General features: G+C 25.8%; 1 protein-coding gene across 1 annotated transcript; it reads right to left on the bottom strand.

Annotated features, from left to right (window-relative positions):
- Positions 1 to 462: 462 nt before the first annotated feature.
- Positions 463 to 27,494, bottom strand: LOC136076727 (NACHT, LRR and PYD domains-containing protein 7-like). The gene is made up of 5 exons (XM_065790129.1): positions 27,262 to 27,494; positions 20,285 to 20,592; positions 15,761 to 15,808; positions 4,189 to 5,532; positions 463 to 1,201 (listed from the first exon to the last, which is right to left on the bottom strand). Exons 1-5 carry the CDS (start codon positions 27,270 to 27,272, stop codon positions 534 to 536), a joined length of 2,379 nt encoding a protein of 792 aa, XP_065646201.1. The 5' UTR covers positions 27,273 to 27,494; the 3' UTR covers positions 463 to 533.
- Between the last annotated feature and the right edge of the window lie 58 nt (positions 27,495 to 27,552).

Raw genomic sequence — 27,552 nt, forward strand, 5'->3', positions numbered from 1 at the left:
ATTTAAAATTCAATTAATAAAAAAAGAAAACGAAAATAATTCTAGTTTTTATTTATTTATTTATAACTATATATCTTATTATATTCATTTAATAAATATTATAATTAATGTTAATTAAACTAAAATCTTAAACATTGATTTAAGAGGTTGCTGAAAAAATGTAAAAACTTTTTAGTATGTTGCATTACTATAAATATATATTGAAAGAAATAATTATGTTGCATAATAATAATAATAATAATAATAATAATAATAATAATAATAACAACAATAATAATAATAATAACAATAATAATAATAACAATAATAATAATAACAATAATAATATATAAAATAATTGATTATTTTACTATTACTAATATTTAAAAATAAAATTAATTATATTTTATAAATTTAAACTTTTAAACATTAAAAATATAAAACATTAACAAAACAAAATTATTAAAACTAATTCATATATTTTAATTATAAAATAATATATTAAATATTTCATTTATTACTTTATAATTATTGTTTATATTTTATTTAAGATATTAAATATTTTTCTGTGTTAAAAAGTTTTTTAATTCATCGAGGTTATAAAAATGTTTTCCACGGTACTTGATCCACAACTTCTTGACATTCGAACAACGAATCCATTCACAAATCTCTTCAATGAAATCGTTGTATTCGTAATCCTCGTAAAGGTCAAAAGCCTTTTTTGACGACAAATCAAATAAACTAAATTTATATAAACATGTGAATTTGTTTCCTTCACAAAGATCTAATACTTCACAAAGATTAATCCACGGAAGAAAATTTTCTTCAAAATCTTTTTTCGTTATTAAATCACGTAAGGCGTTTATCGACAAAATTTTAATCCTATCTTTTGGTTTCCATCCTTCGAATTTAATTGGACAACGAAACTTGACTTCGCGAACATTTGTTGAACATTGAATTATAAGATTTTTTTCTTCATCACTTAAAATATTTTTATCAATATTTAACAACGATAACTTTCTTCCAGAATTAATGTAATGATTTACGAAATAATTTTCACAAGAAGTTTCGTAAGAAGTTTTTCTATCGTGAATCGAAATCTTCCACCACCGCTTTCCTTCATCGACGATAAATTTTATTTTATCATTAAATGATGATTGACTTTCATAAAAACATTCAATGAATAAATTATCGTAATAAGTTTTTGATTTAAGTAGACGATCTAAAGAAAAATCAAAAATAAAATAACAAATAAAAAAAAGTTAAAATAATAATCGAAATTATGATATTCTACATATTAATACATAAATAAATTAAATTAAAATCAAAGTTAAATATTATTAAATATACAAAATAACTTTATTTTATTATAAATGTAACATGCTTAAAAAAATATAAAACAAATTAATTCATATGAACAAAAAAAAAAGTACTTCGTAATTCATTTCAAACCAACGTAGAAATTAATTTAAATTTACTAAGATAACATCGTTCAGTTGTTTTAATAATACACAAGTAAATCGTTCTTCATTCAAACGCAGATTTTAAATAAAAGTTTGTAAATCGAATTCGTATTAAAAAATTAAATTTAGAAATATAAAATCGAAAATCTCCTTCGACTATCTTTTTTTGAAATATGTGAATAAAACCATAAAAAACTCAAAGAGTGAGAGTTTAAATATTCGATTTCAACGTTGATTTTAAACTCAAAAAAAAAATAAATAAAAATCACAGAGAATTTATGTTTTATAATACAAAATATAATCTGTTTATAACTTGTATATTTTATAATATGAAATATATTATGTGATGAATTTTAATTAGAATAAACAATAAAATTTCACAGAGAAATAAGAAATACTTATAAAAGAAATAAGAACAGGTCACGAAAAACAAAAGATTTTTATAACTTTTTAAAAAATTTTTTAAACAAAAGATTATTAAAACTTATTGCAAAATAATAGTCAAAATCATAGTTAAAAATAATTCCATTGCTACCAGAGTTGTTAAAGCATAGATACCAGGGTTGTTAAAGCATAGGTACCATGGATTGCATCAAATACATTTTATTAAATACGTTAATTCTAGATTCCCAAATAAAAATTCAAATAAAAGTATATATAAGTGGCATTTTCAAACCGAACACAAATATTCATATTTTAGGTTAAAAAAAAATACCAATAACTTTTCAAGGCAAACCAGATAATATGGTAAATAGAAGAATGAAGTGAAAAAATATCACTTAAAAACAAATTTTTAAATCAATTTAATGTTAAAAAATAAAAATAAAAACTAACAACGAATCTATTACTTTCTACCTAAATGTTTTTCGCTAATAAAATGAAAAAATTTTTGTTTTAGAAATATTTAAAAAACAAATATTAAAAGTCGTTAAAATCTTTATTTCACACAATCATTTTATAAATATATTTTTTTACTTTATATATTTGATATTTCTCTGTATTCTTTTTAAGCTAAAGTTACAGACGTTCTCGGCGAAAATTAAACATACGTTGTAAGCAGAAAAAAAAAAAAATTAATTAATTACAGGAATTATATCATTATTCCGGTAAGTAGTATTGGACGATTAAAATTTGGACCAACTGTTAAATAACAAAAAAAAGTGCGAAATCGTGGAAATATATAGTAACTAAATAGATTGAAAAGAAAATCAATTAAAATTACAATCGATTAAAATCTCAAAATGTTTAAAAATCAATACGGCAAGCTTGATTTTGATGTTTATATTTAAATAAATGAGCTTTAAATTAAAATCAATATTACTTCAAAAATGTTTAATTGATATCAAACGTTTAGTTTTCTCGACGATATTATACAGTTCACTCTAATTAAACTAAATCAAAAGATCTGTTTATTCTTAAATTTTATGAAATAATTTAATGTATCAAAAAAAAAAAAATCCTCTATAAAAAAAAATTGTTTCAAGCTATGGTCTTGCAACAATTTGAATTTAGTTTCAAAACAAGATTTTTTAAATTATTAATTAACTACGACAATTAAAACTGAAGTATACTTACAACTTACTAAATTTAAAAAGTTTAGCTATCAGTGTTAATTTCAATAAACGATGGTGACAAAATGATTCCTTAAAACATTTTAAGAAAAAAAACCAAATTGTGAGATTTTAAATATCAAAAACTCGATCATCGAACTTCAAAAAATCTTTCAGAAAATTCGAACAAAATTAATATCAAATTGTAAACAACCGTTTTGCTAATAGTTAAACGTATCGTAACTATCGCAACAATTTTTATAAAATGAGAATCTAGCGAATTGCGAACAATAGAAAATTTTCGAGATTTTTTTGATCACATTTCATAAAATGACTATAAATCAAGTTTAAGGCTTGAAAATGTGATTTTTAATTTAAACTGTGCTAGAGAACCTAAACAAATAAGTTTCTGTATAAAATATTATAGAAAAATAAAATAAAAATGGTAATAAAAAAATAATTGCGGTTTTCGTTTATATTATCTTTCTTTGACATCATTAACATATTAAAGTCACTTGAAGAAAAGTGAAATATGTGAGTTACTAAGTGGACTACTAAAAAAAATAAACTTGTATATTATTATTAGTTTACCAAAGTAATACCTATTAAGAAAAAAAATGAATTAAAAAATAACTCACATAACAGATTAAAAAACATATACTTACCTATAAAAGAAGACTTGAGAAATTAGGTAAAAAAAACAACGCTTGCTACGAACTGCCTTAACTCTGGTTTAAATTTAAAATCGCTAATATTAAAAATGGTTTAATATTATTAATATGCAATCTGTCATCAGATTGATATATATTTTTTTGTTGATAATCTTTGATTATTGTTAACTATAATTACTGATGACAATTTTAGCTTATTTTTAGTTGAGGTAAAAACACTTGTCATAAAGTTAAAAAGCTTAAAAATTTGATAAATAATTCAATATTTATTTTAAATCCATTTTTTGTTTTTCTTTTGTTTTAAAAACAAATTAATTGATTTTAATCAAGTTTTTGTAATAGTATAAAAATAAATAAATATAAATTATATACATGATAACATTATAAAACAAGAAAAAATTTAGAAATGACAGAATTACTCTACTTACCCCCAAAATAATTTGCATTAACAAAAAATATTTTTTTTTAGAGAAATAAGGTAAAAATTTATATATTTTTCATACCTTATTGCATAATAGAACTTACCTAAAATAGAATACAAAAGTTCTTCAGAACCACTTTTTGAAGGATTTAAGTTAACAAGAAACTTTATTAAACTATTTTGGCTTTTATTAGTTAATCCACAAATCATCGATAAACAACTCTCCAGCTTACGATTGGCTATAATCTCTTCAATACTTAAACAATTATATGCATATACAGATGCACAAAACTCCATTATTGTTAAGTGTGCAAATTGATAATAACATTCCAGATTTGTTTCAATCTTTTCTATAAATCCAAAAAGATTACTTTCATTGTTATCAAAATCAATGATAAAAGTTTGAATTTCTTCTTCTGAAAAAACTACTTTATTTTCAACAAACAATTCATATGCAATTTTACAAATATTTAAAATATATTTCTTATTGGAATCGTCTTCAATTATCTTATTCATCAATTTTTTCATTTTTATAATGTGATTTTGAAAAAAGTATAAAAAAATACTTGCATATAAATTTGTCATTGTTAAGAAAGAATTTTTATTTATTTCTTTTGAATTACTAATAATTTTACACATGGAACATAAATAAAATGGAACAGATGCCATGGCTTTTGCAATTGGAGAGCTGTTTAAAGTTTCTTTTACAACATCTTTTTTTTCTTCTCTAACTTTATTTTCTATATAATTGTGTATTCCTATTTGGTTAAACCCCATTATTTGAATGTTTAACTTATCACTATGCTCTATAGATATACTTTGGTATTGATCAATTGCATAAACTCTACCAGCAACTACATATTTGTAGTTTTGAATTTCTATTAAAGCATTAACAATTGGATACTTACAACTTGAACTGGGATTTATTAGCTCATTTAAAAATTTAAACTCATCTAATCCATCAATTATAAACAGTGCAGGATGATTACTAATTTTGAAATCATTTATAATATCTTTGTAGAAAACATTTAGTAATTCATTAAGATTAGAAATATTTGGATATTGATTAAGCCTTCTGCATTCCAAATAAAACACAAGTTTAACATTTTTCCAAATTAAATCATTTGCCCAATCAAGCAAACATTTTCGAAGCAACCATGTTTTTCCAATACCAGCTACTCCAGATATTAATATTACAGACTTTTCTTTCATAAAAATTTCATTATATGGAATAGGTGTATAGTTCATTTGCTTTTCAAGAAAAAATTTTCGTTCAAAATTAAAAACAAAATCCATTTGAGTATTAACTGCATCAACAATACATAGATCAACAAAATTATCCATCAGATCGACATTTGCAGGTACTTTTAACGGTGGTTGTACTTCATTTATTTTCCCATATTTTTCACGATAATAATTTTTCAGTGCTGTGCACATCTCTGATGTATCTAAATATAAACAATTGATCAAAGTCATCATCATCATCACATCTTAAATATTTTAGTATGCACAGGTATAACATTTTTGAATTCAGAAACTATACATTACAAATATTACATTTTAATTCTGAAATTTGAATTTACAATTAATTTGAATTCTTAACCAAGTATTTATTTAGATTTTCGTTTTATTATTTTGAGTAAAGACTTCTTATTACATTTTGCGATGAGTTCTGTTTAAGCAAGAGGCAATAAAAAGGCTGGATAGCCAATGATTGCATTTCTTTTCTGTAGCTGGCATTGAACATAAAACTGAGGGAAATTTTCTACTTGTTGTTCATGCCCCAACACAATCAACACAGCTTTGAGTTTTCTAGTCTAACAAACTTGAATCAGGGTTACATATCTTTATCAGGGCTACAACCATATTTATTGTTCATTAGGTTAATAAAGTATACGCATTTTTCAACTTCAGCTTCAGAAAGAAGTTTTCAAATAATTTACCTTTTTAAATATTTTCTAAATGGCCTAGACCTGGTGTAGAAGCCTGGTTTTATATTTAAAAACAATCCAATATAATATAAAACTTTAAAAGTTTCCCAAAAAAAACCAAGTAAATTAGAAATTCAACAGCTGTACAGTTGGCAGTCAGCTGTAATTTTATAATCATCATTGTCATCATCATCATCAGTTGTAATTTTATTGTCATCATTGTCATCATTGTCATTATCATCATCATCATCATCATCATCATCATCATGATCATCATCATCATCATCATCATCATCATCATCATCATCATCATCATCATCATCATCATCATCATCATCATCATCATCATCATCATCATCATCATCATCATCATCATCATCATCACATCTATATTATATATTATATACATCTATATTATATACAAATATATTAGTATGCACAGGTATCATAGTTTTGAATTCAGAAACAATACATAACAATTTTTACATTTTAATTCTGAAACTTGAATTTACAATTAATTTGAATTCTTAATGAAGTGTTTATTTAGATTTTCATTTTATTATTTTGAGTAAAGACTTCTTATTACATTTTGCAATGAGTTCTGTTTAAGCAAGAAGCAATAAAAAGGCTAGATAGCCAATGATTTTATTTCTTTTAATGTCAAAACACTTCAAAAAAAGCAACATGATAAAAAAATCAATCCAAAACAAAAATCAATACACTTTATTTTACATTGTTATGTCCGAGTGAGTTAGTACATTTTGTGACAATTATTCTAGTAAAATAATTGAGGGAAAAATACTTGTGGTTTTTTGGATTCTTGTTAAAATAATTTTATTTTCCATATACCTCTTATGACTCATTATTACACCAACCATATGTTTGATGGTTGTGATTTTATTATGTGATTATTACACTAACCATTTGTTTGAATGTTGTGATTTTAGAGAATTTTAAAGTTATCCCTGATCATAATCATTATTAAAAAATAATTATCTTCCTTAACACAAAACTTGCTATCAGTATCTGGTGGATTCGAAGGAACTAATAGAAAAAAAAAGTTATTAATTCTAACTAACTTATTAAACATTAATAAAATTATTAATTCTGAAAAACTTCTCATTTAAGTTTATTTATTATTGTAGTTATCTTCTTATCTAACATATTTATTTAAAGGTATAATTAATTTATTTAAAGGAAAGGTTAAGGAATCTCATTTTCAAAGTTGAATATGAGATTTGTTAACTTTAAAAACCAAATATTTCTTTAAAGCACAACTTTTATACAAGTACATATACGCCTTTAGGCCTTTAAACAAGAATGTTTTTAAATTTGTATAACTTTGATGGTAAATTTTTAAAATTAAATTTTAATCTGATCATATTTTGACAAATTGAACATCAATCCAGCAATTTCCAGAAAGTATTGACTAATCAGCTAATGACTGTTAAGTAAATACTAAATGAAGACCAAACTGAAATTGCAAACTGTAGTAACAATAAAATTAGGATGTTCAAATAGGCTCTTAAATCTTTGAAACAATAAGTTTTCTGGTCCTGTAGTCAACTCATTTGTTGTATGTTTTTAAAAATGCACCATTCTTAATTCTGTTATGTGATGCCGGCTTGTTAGTTTTAAAAGATATGCATTTAAATCGTTGGATATCTTTATGATTGAACCATTTTTGATCCGGTATTGCTTGGAGTTGTATCAAAACAAAAACCTCCTACTTTTGATTGCAGTTTATATTCCTTTAATAGGTTCATAATACTTGTATATTGATCTTCACCAGAAGAGGAAGTTAAAGAAGGAACACCTAGTAGGTGCGTCTCACCTTCAATGTTCACAATAATTGCCAGCCTAACAATCTTTAACTTTTTTCCTCCATTGATTTCATAAAGAGTTTTTCCTTGAAAATGTATAACACATGCATTTTTACATCCTCTTTTGTTAAGGTTGACATATTTTCATTTGCTAATTTTATTTTTCTAAAGGCTGTTGATTTACTGCAATGTATATCTGTAACCTCAACACCAGCTTTAGTTAAAATCACACTTGCCATACTTTTTGCAAAACATTTGGTGAAGCATCACTTAAAACTTTCTACAAAATTTCTTATCCTCTGGGTCAAGAATAAACTTTCTTTCTCCTTCCTGATCTTCCTAAAACATCAAGTCTTCGACCTTATCCTTGTCAGACCTTTTTTGTCGGTCCTAATAATTTTCTTCAAATCTGGCATGCCTACCCAAAAAACCTTTTTAAGTAATTCTCAAAGTTTTTCTGATTTGTTAAATCTTTAGGAGAGCCTCTTTTTTCGTTTTTTTTTTTTTTTTAATTAGAATACTGCTTGTCAAGTTTAATAAGATTTTTTAATAGTTGAGTGTCACTAACAAATTCAAACCCAGCTTTTATCCAGGGTTTCTTAACCTAAGCTAAAACACAATTACAATCTAAATTTTCATATCTTTCAAAATTTTTACGAAGCGAGCAAACTGTAACCGAACTGATTTTTTTGGTGGTTTTAGGCAGTATAGATTGCAGGTATGCAAGATGTTGTAGAATATCCATGCCTGTTGGAAGTTGAATATCTAAATGCATACTTGTTTTTGTTCATTATATTTTATTGAGTTAATTTAGATCACTCTCTCTCTCTCTTAAATATATAATATACATTAAATTGTTCGAGTTTCTTACAAACTAGTACTAGTAACTTTAGATTTACCTGCTTTAATAATAAACAATTTCTTTTTTTTATTAGATCTTAACTTAAACTTGTTTTCAAACTTGCACTTTTTGTTTACTTTATACATATTTATCACAAAGTTTAGTATTTATCATTATCATTAATCTAAATAACCAAGAATATATTTGTAAATATTATAAAAGCCATAAAAATACTTATTATATTATTTAGATATTTGCTATATTTTATATAGTTTTATTTCACTTGTTAATAATTTTAATTTTTGTTTCATATCGCTACTTATAAAATTAAAAATATTGTAGTTTTAAGTTAAGAACATATTCTTTTGTTTGGTAATGGTATTAAACGTACATAAAATGAGTAATTCTATTCTTATTTTGAATATATACATTTGCAAACTGTATTATAAATCTAAATAACAAAGTTTGAATTTAATTGTTGAAAAAGGTATAAAAATAACGCCGCACACGTAATAAACGTTTTTTAGCCAATTTAAAATGTCAATTATATTGTTTTTTGAAAAGAAAGAAAAAAATCATACTTATTTAATCAAAAATACAGATATATATCTAAACCCTGAAAAAAAAAATTATTATAAATATTTATGCTCGCCTTGTTCTCAAGACACTTAAAGTAATCCAAAAGTAAAGTAATTTTTGGTCATTTTAAGGCCCTTTTTTTCCCAAACATGTGCTTTGAGGGAAAAGAAAGAGTGGTTCAATGGCGCTGAAATTTTTTGTAAGTAAGTTTAAACATATTTGCTTCAAATCTAGTCAGTTTGGTTTTTCAAATTCTAAAATTTTTTTTTCTGAACACCAATTGACATGTACTAGATTAAATATTTTTACCAGCCACTCGTTAATTATTGTTTAAATTAATTTAACAGATGTTGAAGCCAGATGTTCATTTAAAAGATGTAAAATGAACAAATACAACTATTTTTATCCACATAATAGTAAGTGTAAACAACACAATACAGAGGGCATAATTATTATACATGTGTTTTTTATGATGTTTTTAATTTTTTTGTTGCATTTTTATATTTAAACCTATATTTCAGTTTTGAGATAACATTGACAAAAATGCTTAAGTCATCCCATGGGCCAAGAATCAAGCAATAGTTGGCGGAATGTCTTACATCTGATGAATCTTTCACAGTTACATGAAATGAAATCAAACAAACCCTAAATTAAAAGAGTAATTCTTAAAAAAAAGAAAAGAAATGTACCAATACATTAAATGTCAACAGATCTAAAAACCGACACTTGTAAAAAGTTAAAATCCACACTTTACAATGTTGCTTAGTGTTGGTAAGGACTAAACATCAAAACCTGTAAATGTAAAAATTACCTAGTTGTTTCTGAAATTAAACCAAACACTTAAAAATTTGTAATGAAGAAATCCAACAAAAATTACAGCAATACAGGATTTCGTCATAATAAGTTATTGAGTCATTATTGTGATGTAGAATCTAATTTGACAATTTTCAGAGGAAGAAATTTTAATCATAAATTAACACACTTTTTTATATTAGTAAGTAGGCACTATCAGAACTGAAGCTAATTGATATCTTTCAAAAAATAATATAACATTACATTTTCATTGCAATTTTACTACTATATATTAAAAATGTTTTCTCTATTTTGTTTGTCAATATTTCAATGATAATGTTATCCCTCATGATGAAACTTTAACATTTAAAGCATATAACATAATAATGTCAATTTTACCCATATAGGGGTAACATTAACAGTTGAACCCCAAAAACAAAATTAATTATCTATAAAAAAATATTAGATAACTGATTAAATTCTTCATCAGTTAAAAGCAGCATTATCATTGGTAAACACATAAAAATATTGCATACCAAATTTAGTTTGTCACAGCTAAAAAAAATATACTATAAAGATGTGTCAAAGTCACCCCACTTTACCTTACATCTTAAATTCTTGTATTTCAGTAGAAAACATCTAGCATTAATTATAGAAATTACTTAAAAAAATATTTTTTAATTAAGTTTTAAGTTAAATTTACCATAGAAGCTTGACAGAAGCTTGGTTTTGACTTTTGAAATAAATTATAATTAATAACTTTTATTTGATTTGGATTTAAAGAAACAAGATAAAATATTGATGACATAAAAGATTAAATATGATGTTATAGTTGATATCATTTTGAAAAGAGATCTTTAAGTTCTCTATTTTTGAAATATATGTAGTTTAACATTATAAGTCTTTAAAACATATTTCTTTCTGTCTACAAGTACTGATTTGATTTAAACTGATATTGGTCAGATTAGCTGACCCCAAGTTTAAAACCCAAATTTATTTCCTCATAACAACAAATATAAATTATTAAAAATAATAGTAATCAAAATTACTATTTTTGATTTATTTATTCTTTTAACTTGCATTGTAGCATGATCTACCCTAAAACCATAATCGTTGCAAAAAAAGTTAAAACGAACTAAACCCGTTTGGTCCTTTGATGCCTCGCAGTATTTTATTTTTTTGTACTTAGTAGTTGTAGTGTTTTCAGTAAATTTTTTTTTGTTTTTTTGTTTTGTTAATTCACTTCCCCAAGGCCCAGAAGGCCACTACAGACGAGGAGGCTACTTAAATGTGGTTATAACCCACTCTCAACTCTATAACTTCGAAACACGAAACTTGACGAACAAGGCCGCTGCGCGGAGAAACAAGTTGAGCGCGGTACTACCAGGGACGTGGTGGGGATCGAACTCCGAACCTCTCGCTTATGAAGCGAGCGCTCTACCACTACACCACTACCGCATTGGTTGAGTTGTTTGACTCCTATAAATATTCCGCATAGTTCTCCAAACTTATATACTAATTATAATAATTTATAATTAGTAGGCTGCATTCAACCTCCAATATTGCAATGCAGTATCTCACAACTTCATCTCTTAAATTCGCTGTGTCTTTAAAAACCTTTTTAATAAACTTCTTAAAGGCTTTTAATATAAAAAGTTTTTTTTAAATTGTGAGAAAAATATATATATATATACTTGCTGAATCATATATATACACACACACACATATATACACTACCGCCCATAATTATTTGAATGATCGTACTTTTCAAAATAAGATATCAAAGCTTTACTTATTGTTGGGAGAGAAAATTAAAGCAAAGTCTACCAAAATTATATGTTATCTTCCTATTTATTAGGTTTTCAAAAAAAAAAAATTAGGTCCCATTAGATTAGTTTATAATTTACTTGCTTTTTAATCACCTTTAGCGACAATAACAACATACATATTCGTGAACAAAAACAACTAATCCAATTTGTCAAAGTCAATTGTATGCCACTAAATAATCAGTATTTTCCAAATCTTATGCATCATTAGATGTTAGTTTTTGACATTACTTTTAATTCCTCACATAAAAATCTAATTGGAGAGAGATTTTGTGATTAGGGAGGCTAAATCATTTTATTCAAAATTTGATTGTTTTCGGACTCAGTCAAATATCACATACAATTTTTCGAAAAATATGTTTTAGATTCAAGTCATTTTCTTCTGAATAAATAAATGGCTTTCCATTAACCTATCTTTCTGACAGTTTAGCATGGTTTATTAGGTGTACAAATAAACTATTGTCAGTACTTCCTCTTTTTTTACAATGTCACTAGTAGCATTCCAACCAAAACAGCCTCACACATTAACATTAAATCCACCATGTTTTACAGTTGATAACTCACTCTATTTTATCATACACTCAATGAATTTTTTCTCTAGACAAACAATCTTATATTGAAACCAAAGATTTAAAACTTTGACACGTTGGTCCAATTTTACAATTATTATTGGTCCATTTTTTTTTGTAGTTTTGCCCACTTTAGCATTTTTATTATTCTTTTTATCAAAGCATTTTAATCAAAATACTTTTAAATTATCAAATACCCAGCAAACACTGGATGTATGTATAATGTATGTTCAGTTTACGCCCTGAACATCCTAGATCTTCTTGAAACTAAAATATTTTTTTTGATCAGCGTGAAACATTCATAAGACGTCTGAATTACATTCAGAAGCGAGCCTTATTATAAAGAAACACAGATCAAACAAATATGTAAATTAAAATTAAAATCATGTTTTATTTGTGTCGGTTGGGAACATTTGGTTTTATGGGTAACTTTTCATAGGTATTTTATTTGATGGTGGTTAAATGCGTTTGCCATTTTATATTTAATCTCAAAATAACATTGAAATCTAAATTAAAATAATTTTCATACAGTTGTTTAAAATAGATTAGATTGTATGTTAATAATTTAATTATTATGACACTATTAGACTATTTCTTAAATTTTTCTTAACAATTTAATTTATATTTAGTTTTAATATAAATGAAATATTTAAACTTGAAAAAATTTAGACTATTTTTTTATATAGATAATTATATCAAAAACCGTAGTTACAGTTTTTGATAAAACTATAAATACAGCCTAAATAAACTAAAAACAAAAAAATTTTTACCCAAAATTTGTAAAAAGCTTAAATAAACAATATTGTTTAATAAAAGTACTATTTGTAATCAATAATTTTTACAAATTTTATTGGTATTGCTGCAGTTATTACCAAAATAAATTTTTTTTACATTTTATTATTTTCATAAGAATTTTTTTTTAGTAGAATATACATTAAGAATACTATCTATATTGTCGTTGAATACACAATGACAATATACATTGTTACACATTATATACGTGAAGATATTTGTGTATACAATATACATTGTATAAACAAAGACAAAAATTGTTATATAACTTTTATTGTTATAAAAAACAATAATATTGTCATAGTATATTCAAAGACAATAAAAGATATATATATGGCTTAATAATAAGAATTCAAAAAGAATAACATAAGTCAAATTCTATATTTAAAAAATATAATTTTTCATTTCTTTGGTTGATTGTTATTATATTTAATGAATCATTCTTTTTTATTTTTGGCGGTATTTGTTATATGTTTATACTAATTTAAAACAAAATATCTGCCCCAACCCTAAACTGCAGTTGATGCATCAGTACTCTCATGCATGCATGTTCTATCTATATAATATATATATATATATATATATATATATATATATATATATATATATATATATATATATATATACATATACTATGTGGTCAATTCCACTAAAAACTTTTTTTTTGGTAATAAAATCACCCTCTTTTTGCTGGATTAAAAAGTTTTTATTTTTTAAAGCTTATTTGCTTAGCAAAGTTTGTAAACATATATATATATATATATATATATATATATATATATATATATATATATATATATATATACATATATATATATACATATATATATATACATACATATATATATATATATATATATATATATATATATATATATATATATATATATATATATATATGTATATATATATATATATATATTGATATATATATATATATATATATATTGATATATATAAATAAATTGATATATATATATATATAAATTGATATATATATATATATATATATATATATATATATATATATATATATATATATATATTGATATATATACTCTTGCATTATCATCTTCAAGTTTTTACCATAAAATGTCAGTTTTGCGTTTATTTTTATTTTAAAGACCGAAAAAAATTTTTTTTTTAGTTATTTGATAGACTGCCTGCCCTAACCAAACCCTCAGTCCATGTCACAGCATTCCGTTGCAAGTCAGGCTATTTTTCAGTTAATATACCAGCATTCTGTTGTGAGTCAGGCTATTTGACAGTCAATGTAGCAGCACTGCGTTGCGAGTCAGGCTATAAGATAGTCGATGTAGCAACACTCAGCGCATGTTTAAAAAAAATGTTTTTAAAAAACAAAAACACTATTAATTAAAAAAAGCTTTTTAGTCATTATTATTGTGGTTTTTTAAAAATTGATGAAACTTAATGTACTTCCCCATTAATTTAATTGTTTTAAGTTTTCGCGGACAATAAAATGTATCTTAAATGTCGAGGTAGCAAAATTGTTGTTAAAAGAGACCTTTTTTTCAAAAATATATGAGAAAAAATAAGCTAAATGGAGTGAGCAAACACATGTTATTAAAAATAGATATTCTTATATTAGACTTATATTAATCGATAAATTTAAAATTTTATATTAAAATACTTTAGCGTTCAAAAAATATGACCATAAAAAGTTTAATGCCCCCTTAACTTGAGGAGGTTGAAAATTTTATATGGTCCTTATTTTTGAACGCTGAGAAATTGTAATACGAAACTTAAAATTTCTTGATGAATATAAGTTTAGTTTAAATAATAAAAAAAATATTTCATCAACTTGTATCTCGAAGACCAAAAAAGTACTTTTTAACACAAAATACAATGCAGGTATGTTATAATTTTTAGTTAGTTGACAAAACTATGGCTGAGATCTGGTCTAATGTCTTGATTGAAAAATTTCATCTGATTGCAGATTTTTTCGCACTCAAAAAATCTGAAATCTTTCTTAGTACTTTGAAAACCAAGGATAACTTCAGTTATACTTATCATGTATTTCCTTTTTTTATTATGAATTTTTAACAAGTTTTTTTTTTATATAGATATGTATTTTTAAATCAAATTTTCTCTATATAATTTTTTATATATATATTTATTTTTTTGTTGATGCAACCCCCTCTCTTAAAACTATAGCTCCAAAACACAAACTCAAGTAACTCAAACAAGACCACTGCACAAATAAACATATTAAGCAAAGTATTACTAGTGATATGGCTGGGTCTTGGTCCAAATTTTCAGTTTCAAAAAAATCAGGATAACTTCTGATATTACAAAACTGTAATACAATTTATACTTACAACAAAAAACCACCAAAATAACTAAAATCAGTCACTTTTTTTACCTTTTTACATTTTAAGCTTTACCTTTACTTTTTAAGCAAGCAAGAGAATATTAAAATCTTATGGCATATGTTAAATATATTAAAATCATACAAACTTTGGAATAAACTAAATGCAAAGTAACTGAAAAAAACATAATTACCTTTGTTGGCAGAAAATCTTGAAGTTATTTCTGGTGAACCTGGAGTTTCTAAATGATTTAATTTAAAAGTTTCAAAAAAAAAATATTTTGTGAGCACGAAAGAACACAAAACTTACAAAAGAATAAAAGTAAAAAACAATTTAAGTTCAAAACAATCTTCTATTACAAGCAATTACAATCTTCTATTAAAAGCAATAACAACATTCTATTAAAAGCAATAACAACCTTCTAATACAAGAAATAACAATCTTCTATTACAAGCAATAACAATCTCTTATTACAAGCAATAACAATCTTCTATTACAAGCAATAACAATCTCCTACTACAAGCAATAACAATCTTCTTTTACAAGCAATAACAATCTTCTATTACAAGTATTACATATTACAAGCAATAACATCTTCATTTAAAGAACAATTAAACTTTATTAACAAACTGACTTCAAAAAAGCAACGCTATTTTTGTAACAATATTTTGTAGCACAATGCTAATGACGTAGCGAAACTTTTTCAACAAATCAAAATTTCTTATTTATTTATTAGTAAATAATATTTATGTTACTTTACTCTACACACTTAAATATTTCATTTATAACTTTGATGTTTATAAGATTTGATAAGGTTTTTTAAGGTTATGCTTACTAATATTACATAAAAATAAATTAAGTGATGGCTTTGAATAAAATTGAAACCTACATAACCTAAATGCAAAGGAGGAAACTAAAAGTTCTTGATAAAGACAAAAATGATAAAATCTGATTTTATTTAATGCTACTCTTTTTCAAACGTAAGATACTGTCTCAAAACAACCTGACAAAAATCAATTTAATACCAATATTCAGCATTTGGTAGTGACATAAATCCTGACATTGAGAGTTAAATGTCATTGCCTACAACATGCCTACAACACAATATTTACAACACAATATTCACAATATTAAATGTCATTGTCTACAACACAATATGTACAAAAGTAGATTGTAGCAGATCTAAATTTTTAAAAATAAAAATTAGTGACATAAAACCTAACATTGAGAGTTAAATGTCATTGCCTACAACATGCCTACAACACAATATTTACAACACAATATTCACAATATTAAATGTCATTGTCTACAACACAATATGTACAAAAGTAGATTGTAGCAGATCTAAATTTTTAAAAATAAAAATTCAAAAACCTCCTTGCAATCATTTTTCAATTTTACCTAATACAACCAAGTAAAAGTAAAACTGATCTACCATTAACAAATGAACATTAGGTATCTTTTTTAGAAACAATAATATCAGAAAGAATTGGGTACGAAGTATTAAGTACAAAAAATTTCTGAAAGCATAGGCATCAAAAAACAGAGTAACATGAATAGTATGTTTTTTTTTAATAAAAAATTCATAGTATGTTGTTTTCTTGAGAAGTAAAATGGCCTAGCAACTGTTGGCTTTGTTTTGGCCTTGGCCTTCAAAAAAAATAAATATAGAATTAAAGAATTTAAAGTTTTTATTCATTATTTTTATGTATTTTTGTTTTCGGCTTCATACATATCTACAAGTATGTTTTCTTATTGACTCTGAGCACAACCTTGGTTTATTTTTACATTATGTGGTTTATTTTCACAGTAATCGTTACTTATAGTTTTGTTAATAAGTGGCCTTAACGTTAGGCAAAAACTAAAGTCTTTGGTCTTGAAAATGATTGAGTAGGCCTTGGCGTTGAAACTCCTAATCTTGGCCTTGACCTAAAATCTTGGCTTTGGTATTAGCCTTGCAACATGTGGCCTTGGTCGTGCTACTTTTGGCCTTGTTAACAACTCTGACTCAAGGATGCAAATCAGCATCGGGGAAAAAAACAGTGTCACATTTCAAACCATAAATTCAAAGCATTGTTCTATGAAGTAACTAAAAAGAGAATGGCCAATCATGAAACTTTGTTCAAGGCACTGGAGATTATCTCTCTAATACGTATTGAGTCTGAGAAAAAACTTTCTGTTGCTGAATTATTCGTGGTAAAAATTCGATCCAGAATGAATGAAAACTTACTTTTTATCAATATAAAAATTATCAATTAAATCAGGAAGAATAAAAAATAAGACTAACATACAGATCATTTGAAGATCTGCTCCAGATATGGCAACAGTATTTAATACAAGGATGGATAGGATATATATAGAAATAAAGAATAGAAACCAGAGGAAGAAAGCGGCCATCATGATAAAGAGATACAACCTTAGCAGATGGTTCATAAATATTCATTCATCCATTCATAAATATTTATTCATTCATCCGTTCATAATTATAGGATGATCTAGATTGTTATGAAAAAGATAAGCCAAAAAAAATTTAGTTTAAATTTTATCTGAATTAAAGTTCACCAGCCACTAAGAGCCCTATGGTATAGCAGAAGTGAGATCCTTTTCAAGCTCAAATGCTCCCTTAAAGCAATCAGAGAGTATTGGCTTCTTATCAAGACAAGAATAAATGGTAAAATGTTCAGCATACAATACCACCTTAGATGTAAATTAAAAAAAGTATAGGGCTAAGGATATGGATAAGGGTAAGTTAAAGGAAATGAATAAGTGTGCTGTCTATTGAGAACAACTTTTATACTATAATTGGTACGAAAGGTTTCAATAGCCTTGAAGATGTTACCTGATACACCATAAAAAGAGAGCTTATGGAGAAGACCAGCATGCCAAACTTTATCGAAGACTTTATAAATGTCGAGAGCAATTGCCTTAGCCTCACAACATCTATCTAATGCAGGATAAAACCTATAAGTTATTAGCATTAACAAATCAGCAGAAGAACAAGAAGATCAAAATCCATATTGATGATATTATTTATTAGATTCAAGATGAAGGATTAAATGTTTGTTAATTAAAAACTTAAAAACATTGCTAATGATAGGAAGAAGACTAATGGGAAGGTAGTTGGACGAGTTAGCTCTCAAGAATTTTCAAAAATAAGGAAAACAGACGTCACTTTCCAACAGGCTGAAAAATATGACTCTGATAAGCACTTGTTAAATAGTTTTGAAAGTATAGACAACAGCTCCAATTAACACTTCTGCAAGACTATAGCAAGTACGTTTTATTGACCACAAGCTGTAGAAGAGTCTTTAGATAGAGAAGCTGGATAGAGATACGAATGCCAAGCAATGGATCGACCTGTTTGTTGGCTATATCAGTTAGGAAATGTGATTAGTGGAATCAAAAGATGAGATTGATGAAAAGTTCTAAGCAAATAATTCAGCTTTGTCTTTAGGCAAGATTACAAAATATAAAGCATGCAAGAGAGGTGGAATAACAGATTTGCCTATATTAAAGACATTGTTAAAGATTTTCCAGAAGTCTCAGGAGCATAACATTTGAAATAAAATACGAGATTTTGTGACCTGAGAATAGCGGGCTTCAGCCTTAGACTAATCCTTTTTACATTGGTTTCTAGCAATAGTAAACAGACGTCTGTTTCTAAAGAATTGTTTTCACGTTAAATATGAAAGTAATTGTTACAATTGAAAATTGCAGCAGCGCGATAAGAGGAAAACCATGGAGAAGAGTGAAGATTGACATGGAATTGTCAAGAGGGAATAAAAGATTCCATGCCAGCCTGAATCCAAGAAGTTACATAATAAGCAAATTTATCAGCAGGAACAAAGAAAATCATGGCAAGAGTCCAAGTCAGCTTAAGGGTAGTTGTAAGAGATATGATGATAGGGGAATTCTGCAAAGTCATTAACACTAGAACAAAACCATTCAATGTGATAAGCATTAACGTTACAAAAAACAATGATATTGGCTTAAGAATAAAGAGAAAGGACTCGATTAACTTGATCAGAAATAATATCCAAAATAATACAGTCTTAAAATAAAAGAGAGAGGTATAGAAAATAAGAAAGGTGATAGAGTGAAGTAGTACTAAACAAAGACACATAAAAGAATAGTCTGTAAATTCAAACCTAGTTTTCTAACAAATGGTTGAATTCTTGCAAATATAAATGGCCAGACCAAGCATGTGACTATTTGAGTCTTTACAAATTAAAGGAAAATAACCATCAACAATAAGTTCACAAGATAAAATAGCTGATTCAAATTAGTCTGAACTTTGAAAGAGATAAGACTTAGCAAAGAAAAGTTACTTCATAGACCACAAATATCAGAGAAAGGTTTAGAGAACTTGGTGATGACAATGGTTTTAAACAAAACTATACTTCAGAATATTTTAGGACACATGATCACATTTTAATAATTTACAAAACACTAGTATAACACTGTTGAGATATTAGAAAAGTTTTCAAGAAGTTTAGATAATGCTCGTAAGTCTGTAATATTATAACCAACTTAGTTTAATTTTATTTGAATAGATTTTGCAATTCGACTGTCGTAGAATGAACATAGCATGGAATTAAATAGTCTTTTATAGCATCACTATCATTGAATAAGAGTTTTTACTGTAGAAAATCTAAATATTTTGCACACACAAAAAAATTATCAATTAGTTTATTAATTTTAGTTAAAAAATAATTACTTGTAAATTTGTCAATTTTTCTTAATAAATCTATTCTCTTCATGTTTCTTAAAGCTGTTTTTAACTCCTCAAATGTTGGATTATCACTCGTTTGCATCCATGTAGTTAACATTGAATATGCCTTTTCGTCAGTTTTAGGATTATCTTCATCAATCATACTTAAATAATGTTCTTCAATATTTAACCTACGTCCAAGAGTTTTCCAACTTACTCCAACGCATTCACTAAAACTCAACATGAACTCTTGGCTATAAAGAATGTTTTCACACTTCTTTGCATATGTATTATTTTGCGCCATTTTGATGTTTCTAAAAAAAAAAAATTAATACATACTTATATGTGTATATATATATATATATATATATATATATATATATATATATATATATATATATATATATATATAAATAAATTAATTGCATTGCAGCAACATCTTCTTTATTTTGATTTATAGCATTTATTTGCCATTTTATAAAATTTTTTATTTATTAAATAGTGTTAAAACTTTTATCGAACAATACACTATAGTGGCTGAAGTGGTTAGCTCTATGAATGGAAAATACCAAAAATCTTACTTTGGACTACAAGCAATCTTTTAAAATTTATTTACATTGTAATACGCCTATTGAGAATTTATGTTAAATAATATAATTGCAGTATATTATGGAATCGTAACTTTAGCTTTAATTTGCAAACTTGTGAAATTTCAGATTCTTGAATGCTATACTTAAGTGAGGACTTTGCTTGGTACTGCAATTATTTTAACTGTTGCAAAGACATTAAGGCAATAAAATATTCGTCAAGGAAATGGAAGAAAAATAGCTACAACTTTTTTTTTTCTTTTCTTTTTTTTATTCACCTCCGAGAAGGCCGAGAAGGCCACTACAGATGAGGAGGCTACTTAATAGTGGTTATAACCCTCTCTCAACTCTATAACTCCGAAACACGAACCTTGACGAACAAGGCCGCTGCGCGGAGAAACAAGTTGAGCGCGGTACTACCAGGGACGTGGTGGGGATCGAACTCTGAACCTCTCGCTTATGAAGCGAGCGCTTTACCACTACACCACTACCGCATTTTACTAACTACTAGCACATAAATTTTTTCTTTACTTTTACTTATTAAGGGAAAAACTTCTTAAAATATTCTTAAGTAAAAAAAACTTTTTTATGAAATTTATAGACTTTTTTTTTTATTTATAATCATTTACAAAAAAGGACCTTTTTTAGTTTTATTTAAAACAATTTGAAGCAAAAAAACTCACGATGCGTTGCTCAAATACTAAATGAGGAAATAGGCTTTTAAATAAAGGATTCAACATATTGAACTGATTATTTCACAAGACGTCGAATTTTTGTTTCTATTTCTATATTTAAAAGAAAAATATTAGGTTTCTATATAAAAAAAGTTTTTCGTATTTTTTTCAATTCATCTGGACTAATTTTAGATTATTCCGGAAAACTACATTAGTCTGGATAATTTTTTTCATTAAACCGAAAGTGCCGATATTTATATAATTTTATGAATTAAATCAGAAACACAATTTAATAATAAAATGTCATTGAAAATAATAAAAAAATCTGCTATGATCTGATTCTTCGCTTTTTGGTTTTTTAAAAGTTCCTCAACGTTCTATTCTAATAGATGTTTTTAATTACTTGTAGCTATGAAAATAGCCATTTTTTAACTCATTGCAGAACAGCTCATCAGTTCTTCATTTAGTTCATGGTCTTTCTTTTTCTTTTTATACTTCCTAGAATAGTTAATTTATATCTGGTCTTGAAGATGTGCTATTCATATCAATAAGTAAATCTCGAAACAACTTAATCATTCTGATATCCTAGTTTAAATTTCCCCCTTTCACGATCGGATAATTATAAAATTTGCGAGCAACATTTTCAGTATTGGTTGTGCCACTTCCTTTCCTGACAAAAGAAACCCATATTTTCAATTGTATCTTGAATAAATGCTGGAATTTTTTTTTGCTTTCAATAAATTCTTAACTCTTTTGTGAATATTTTTTCCTTGCTTTACTGCTAAGAGTTTACAAGCAGTATTAAAAACCCACTCCATGCAGCGCATCCATAAATAAAGACTGCAAATTCCAAGTTTTAAAACTTGCTTGCTTAAATTTTTTTATTTTTTTTACCAATAGTTTCAAATTAATCTCCTTAGAATTTGCAAGACAAACACAGCAGAATTGAGATGAAATTCTTTTCTTAAGCATATTGGATACAACAGTGTTTAGTGTTTTAAAAATTAGACTTTACTACTAAAGTACTTTCACCTAGATTAAATTCAATATTGTTCAACACAAAAAATTTAATAAAAATTGAATTTAAAATTTAAAACTCTGCATTAAAAAAAACAAGAAAAAAAACTTAAAAAAAAAAGTTTAAAACACTAAAAGAAGAAATTGTATTAAACAAAAGTAAATTTTCATTTATTTCATTTCATTTAAAACCTAAGTTTGTCAAAGATTGTCAAAGATAAGATTTTTATAGATGATTTCGGTTGAAGTTTTATTAATTCGCTGCAACTATGTTGAGCAGTAGAAATTTTTGTGCATATGTCACAATAGAGATGTTTATGTTGTTAATGTGCTTAGGTAACTAAGTTTGCGTGTATAACACACATTAAAGAGAAAACTTTTTTTTCTTATAGGTTAAGGTTTTTACATTCAAACTTTTTTTCTTCTAAAGATAAATAATGGAGCGAAGCTCCTATTAAGCTCGGAATGGTCTGGAAAAAAATTTAATAAAAACTTAGCAGAAACTTAATAAAGAAAAAAATTAAGGTCATACCCGTTATTTTATGGGTCTACATTTTTACAAATAGAAGTTCTGTAGTATTGAACAAGAATTGTTTACTCAAAACAAAGATTTGACTGATTTTTATTTTCAACCACTTACTAAAAGTTATTGAAATAAAAAGGCTATATAAAAAGACTATATAAAAAATAAGTATAGATATGGTAGGTGTGAAATAGACTTACCATGACCCATATTATAAGGGTCATGTCAAATTCACATATGTTCAAGTCTAATTTTAAAATTTCTTTAAATTTTTTATACCAATTGTAATTAATCAACACATATCAAGCGGGTATTTTAAATATTATTTAGAATAACTGCTTCGGATACTTATATCTGAACCACTAATATATAGCGGTTTGTGAAACAACTACAGAAGAGTATAAAATATTTAAAAGTTAACTATATTATAAATTATTTTTTTATTCATAACTTTAAAAGGTAGACAATATGCATAGTTTTTTTAAGGCCTACTAAAAAATATTAAAGTAAGATATAAGTATAGAAATGGTAGAATTGACTTATACAGACCTGTGTTTTATGGGTCAAGACAGCTAAAATGTGTATATTTCAATATACTTTACATTTTTCTATATTTATATGTACATTTTCGATTAGGAAAATATAAAGAAATACAAACAAGATAAGAATTCTTCTGGATGTAATCAAGTAACAGTGATTATACCTTTCCAAGCTTCTTCATTTTAAGCTTTATATTTCTTTGTAAAGGTGAATGAAAATATGTATACATTTATATACATTTTTTGGTTTTTTGTTTCGCCATCTTAGATAAAAATTTTGCAAGAAAAATTACTACATTGTTTTTCCTCATGAAACATTGCAGCCAACTTGATTTTTTTGGAGAAACAGATATACTTCCTAATTATTTTCTAATTTTACACAATTACATTCTAAATATCACATTTGATAACATTATTTCTGTTTGATTGTATAAAGCGTTTGGTTATATTAGTAGAAACTCTGTGATAAACTTTTGCATAACAAGTGAAATACAAAAAGTTGTATTAGGCTTGCATGTGTTAATTATTTATATAAATGCTATCAGTGCTGTACTCAGCATTAATTTAGGAAATACCATTTATGAAAAAGATTCTTCCCCTTTCCAACCTTCTTTATACAAAGAGTTTTACAATGATAATGCATTCTGTATTGAAAAATTTTAAATTTTGTACTTGTAGAGTGGCACAAACACTTTCTTGGCACTTTTTTCACAGAAAAAACTAAACAAAAACATTTTTGGTTCAAAATGAGTCAGCAAAAAGCAAGATTTCATTCAGAGTCAGATCTGTTTTGGTTGTGTTAATTAAGGCAAAAAAATATCTATATTTGAGGAAAAGTTTATTGATTTATCTGATCAAAGACTATCTGAACTCAGTCTGAGCCTCAAGTCTAAAATCTCATCTGCCTGGAATTTGCTGAAGCTGCATAACTTGTATTTTAAAACAGAAAGATAAAGCAGTCAGTAAAGATTTGGAGACTTTCTTAATAAATGACTGTCATCAAGTTAAAAATAATTAAAAAAGATGACAATTGCTATTGAGCTGTTTGAGCTAAGACTAAAAAAGTACTAAAAGCAGTACTAGAACAACTAAAATCAGTTGTTCACTTAATCTTTCTAAATTTATCTATCTGATGATTATAGATGATAATCTGAGATAATTCCATTATAAAAAAGAAATTCATCCTGCTCAGAATGCTGTCAAAATGTTGGCAACGGTATTTGTTAACCTTGCAACAAAAAAACAACTGCTGAAAACTCCTATGCCTTAATTACATCAATAAATCAAAATACTTCTGACAGAGTTGTTTCTTGTAAGCTAAATATAATATATCTATTATTGGTGATAGCACAAGTATAAAACTTGCAACAGGAGGAAACATTCTTCCTGTTAAAGTATACAGAGACCAGTCACTTAGCATATAAGAAATAAAACAATCAAAAAGTTGACGATAATCTTTTAAATTGTACAGTAATAGGAAAAATACAGCTGATAAGTTAAAATGCTAAAAGAAGAACACCTATGCCAAACACCTATGCTGTTACAGGAGAACAGCTATGCTGAAGTTACAAACAGAAAACATTAATTGAATAGGTTTTATGACGTGATAAAATGTCGACTCAAGAACAGTAAAAATTTTTTTTGAAAAAGATATTGTTAATTGTACTGAACTATCTATGCTGGTAAAAGAAGATACCAGGTCTTTTTAATTCAGTTATATGCAGGGATGAAAAATGGGAGTCCAAAGTCCAGGATTTCCTGTTTTTATCCGGAATTTAGAGTCCTGCCTGTCCTTATAATTTTAGGGAATCCCGGACTTTGGGAATTTTAAATTTTATATCAGCATATAAACCTTTACTAACAAACCGTTATTAGCTTCTACAAGTTTATTAGTTTAAAATTGTTTAGCCAACAGCAACGTAACTTTAAACCAGTGAAAGCTTGAATGTACTAAATTGCGCTGCATATGGCAAGCTCTGCGTCATATAAATTATTCCAAAATTTGAAGTGTGTTTATTACAAACACAGTCTATAGCATGCAGGTTAAGATTTACTAAAAGACTTACATTTATTCTATTCATTTTCTAAGACTTTTTGTTTTTAACTTTTTTTTTTGTACTTTGCTATTTGGTTTAATTTTGTAAAACGTATTCAAAATTTCTTTGTCATAATTAATATTAAATAAAAAAAACAGAACAGTTTTATCAAAATTGTTCGTCAATTTATTCTGAAATGTTTTTTTCCAGGCATTTGATCATGAATCCATACATAAAATTTGTGTAAAAATGGCTTCACAGTTCGGATTTACATTTGACAGAGATAATATGAGAATTCAAGTTTGCAACCTTGCCATAAAGCATCGCAAAGAAAATAAAAATGTCATATATAAACTATGGATCTATTTAAAGGTTGATTCAATTACAAGATATATGTGTCACTACCCTGGTATTAATGCCCTATACTCTAAAGACAATCAATTTATTGTTGTCAATCTTAGCACCATTGATACAAAAGGAAAACAAACTGCAGACCACACTAAAAAGATTATTGAAAAATGTTTAGATAAGTTTGGAATTAATAAAGCTAACATTCTTATTTTTTATTTATCATTCATTTATTTAAATTTGAAAATGATATGTTTATGTATTTCTTCTTTATTTGTTTAAGGTAATAAAATAAAAAAACTATATATTTTTGTTAACTACATACATTAAAAACATAAAAAAACTATATATTTTTGTTAACTACAACATATATATTTTGATCATTTTACTAATAAAAATTATAAAAATTATTTAAAAGTTTTTAATATTCTGAAAGCCAATTCTATGACAAAAAAAAAAAACAAGGCCTTATTTGTAAAATTCTGATAAGTAATTTTTATTTTATATTCTTTTAATTCATCATGATCCTAGTTCGTTATTTTACGTGTAGTCATATAGCTAATTTTACGTGTAGTCGTATAGCTGTTAACTCAGTGGCAAAAGGATTAAGACCACTATAAATGAAAAAACTTGCCACAGGACACGTTTTTTCAAGAGTAGTTTTAGAAGGTAAGATTTTCTAAGAACCAAAACACATCAAATTTGTTTGAAAATTTACATATAGATTAAAAAGAGAGATAAGGAATCTAATGGAATGGGGAAAGCTTTTTAACATTTATACATAATTTCTAAATACTCAGCATTTAAAAACTTTTAAGTTGATTTATTAAAAAAAAAAGTCTTATTAAGCTCTTTACAACCATGTTAACCATATATAAATATATTGACGAAAAAAAAATCCTCTGAAATGACTATCTTCAGAAAGTAGGTAGTAAGAGTTTCCAAAATATGTGTTAGCTGATTTAGCTGATTAGCTTAAAATTAAATAAGAAAAACCAAAATTCATAAATAGAGTTCAACTCTTAAAAATAAAATGCTATTACTATAATTTTTAGAATAAATATTTGAGAGATATCAGGTCGGATAGAGGTTAAAAAAAAAAAAAAAATTCTATTATAAACTTAAAGCTGTTCGATTCAAATAAAAATATTAAATAATATTTTTATTTGAAAATTAATTAAAATATTATATTTAAGATATTATAATAAATATGCATGGCTAAACAATAATAAGCTAAACATTAATAACAATAAACTTACATTCGTATCATACATATAAAACGTTCATTCAACACCCCTTCCTTTTTTTATTTGCGTTAACAGAATGTTTATAACTTTTATTATACGTTCGAGGCAATGGTACATTACTAACTTTTGGTTGCATTTCAAACATGTGGGTGGGTTCACGTTGTTAAGGATGATCCAAAGTAAGATTTTGACTTTATAATAAAACACAGACTACTTAATTTATTATCTATCGATACAAATTCAATAACTTTGTAAGTCTGCGTTTTGTTATTTTTTCAAAATTATATTTTGAATCATCCTAAA

The sequence above is a fragment of the Hydra vulgaris genome, chromosome 02 (assembly GCF_038396675.1).
Source record: "Hydra vulgaris chromosome 02, alternate assembly HydraT2T_AEP".
Taxonomy (NCBI): Eukaryota; Metazoa; Cnidaria; class Hydrozoa; order Anthoathecata; family Hydridae; genus Hydra; species Hydra vulgaris.

What these genes read in the sequence shown, in the direction of transcription:
- LOC136076727 (XM_065790129.1), bottom strand. An exon ending in AAGATTTTCTGCCAACAAAG is followed by an intron (nt 5,533 to 15,760) that starts GTAATTATGTTT and finishes GTTTATATTTAG; the next exon opens with ATACATCAGAGATGTGCACA. An exon ending in ACTTTTGTATTCTATTTTAG is followed by an intron (nt 1,202 to 4,188) that starts GTAAGTTCTATT and finishes ATTTTTCTTTAG; the next exon opens with ATCGTCTACTTAAATCAAAA.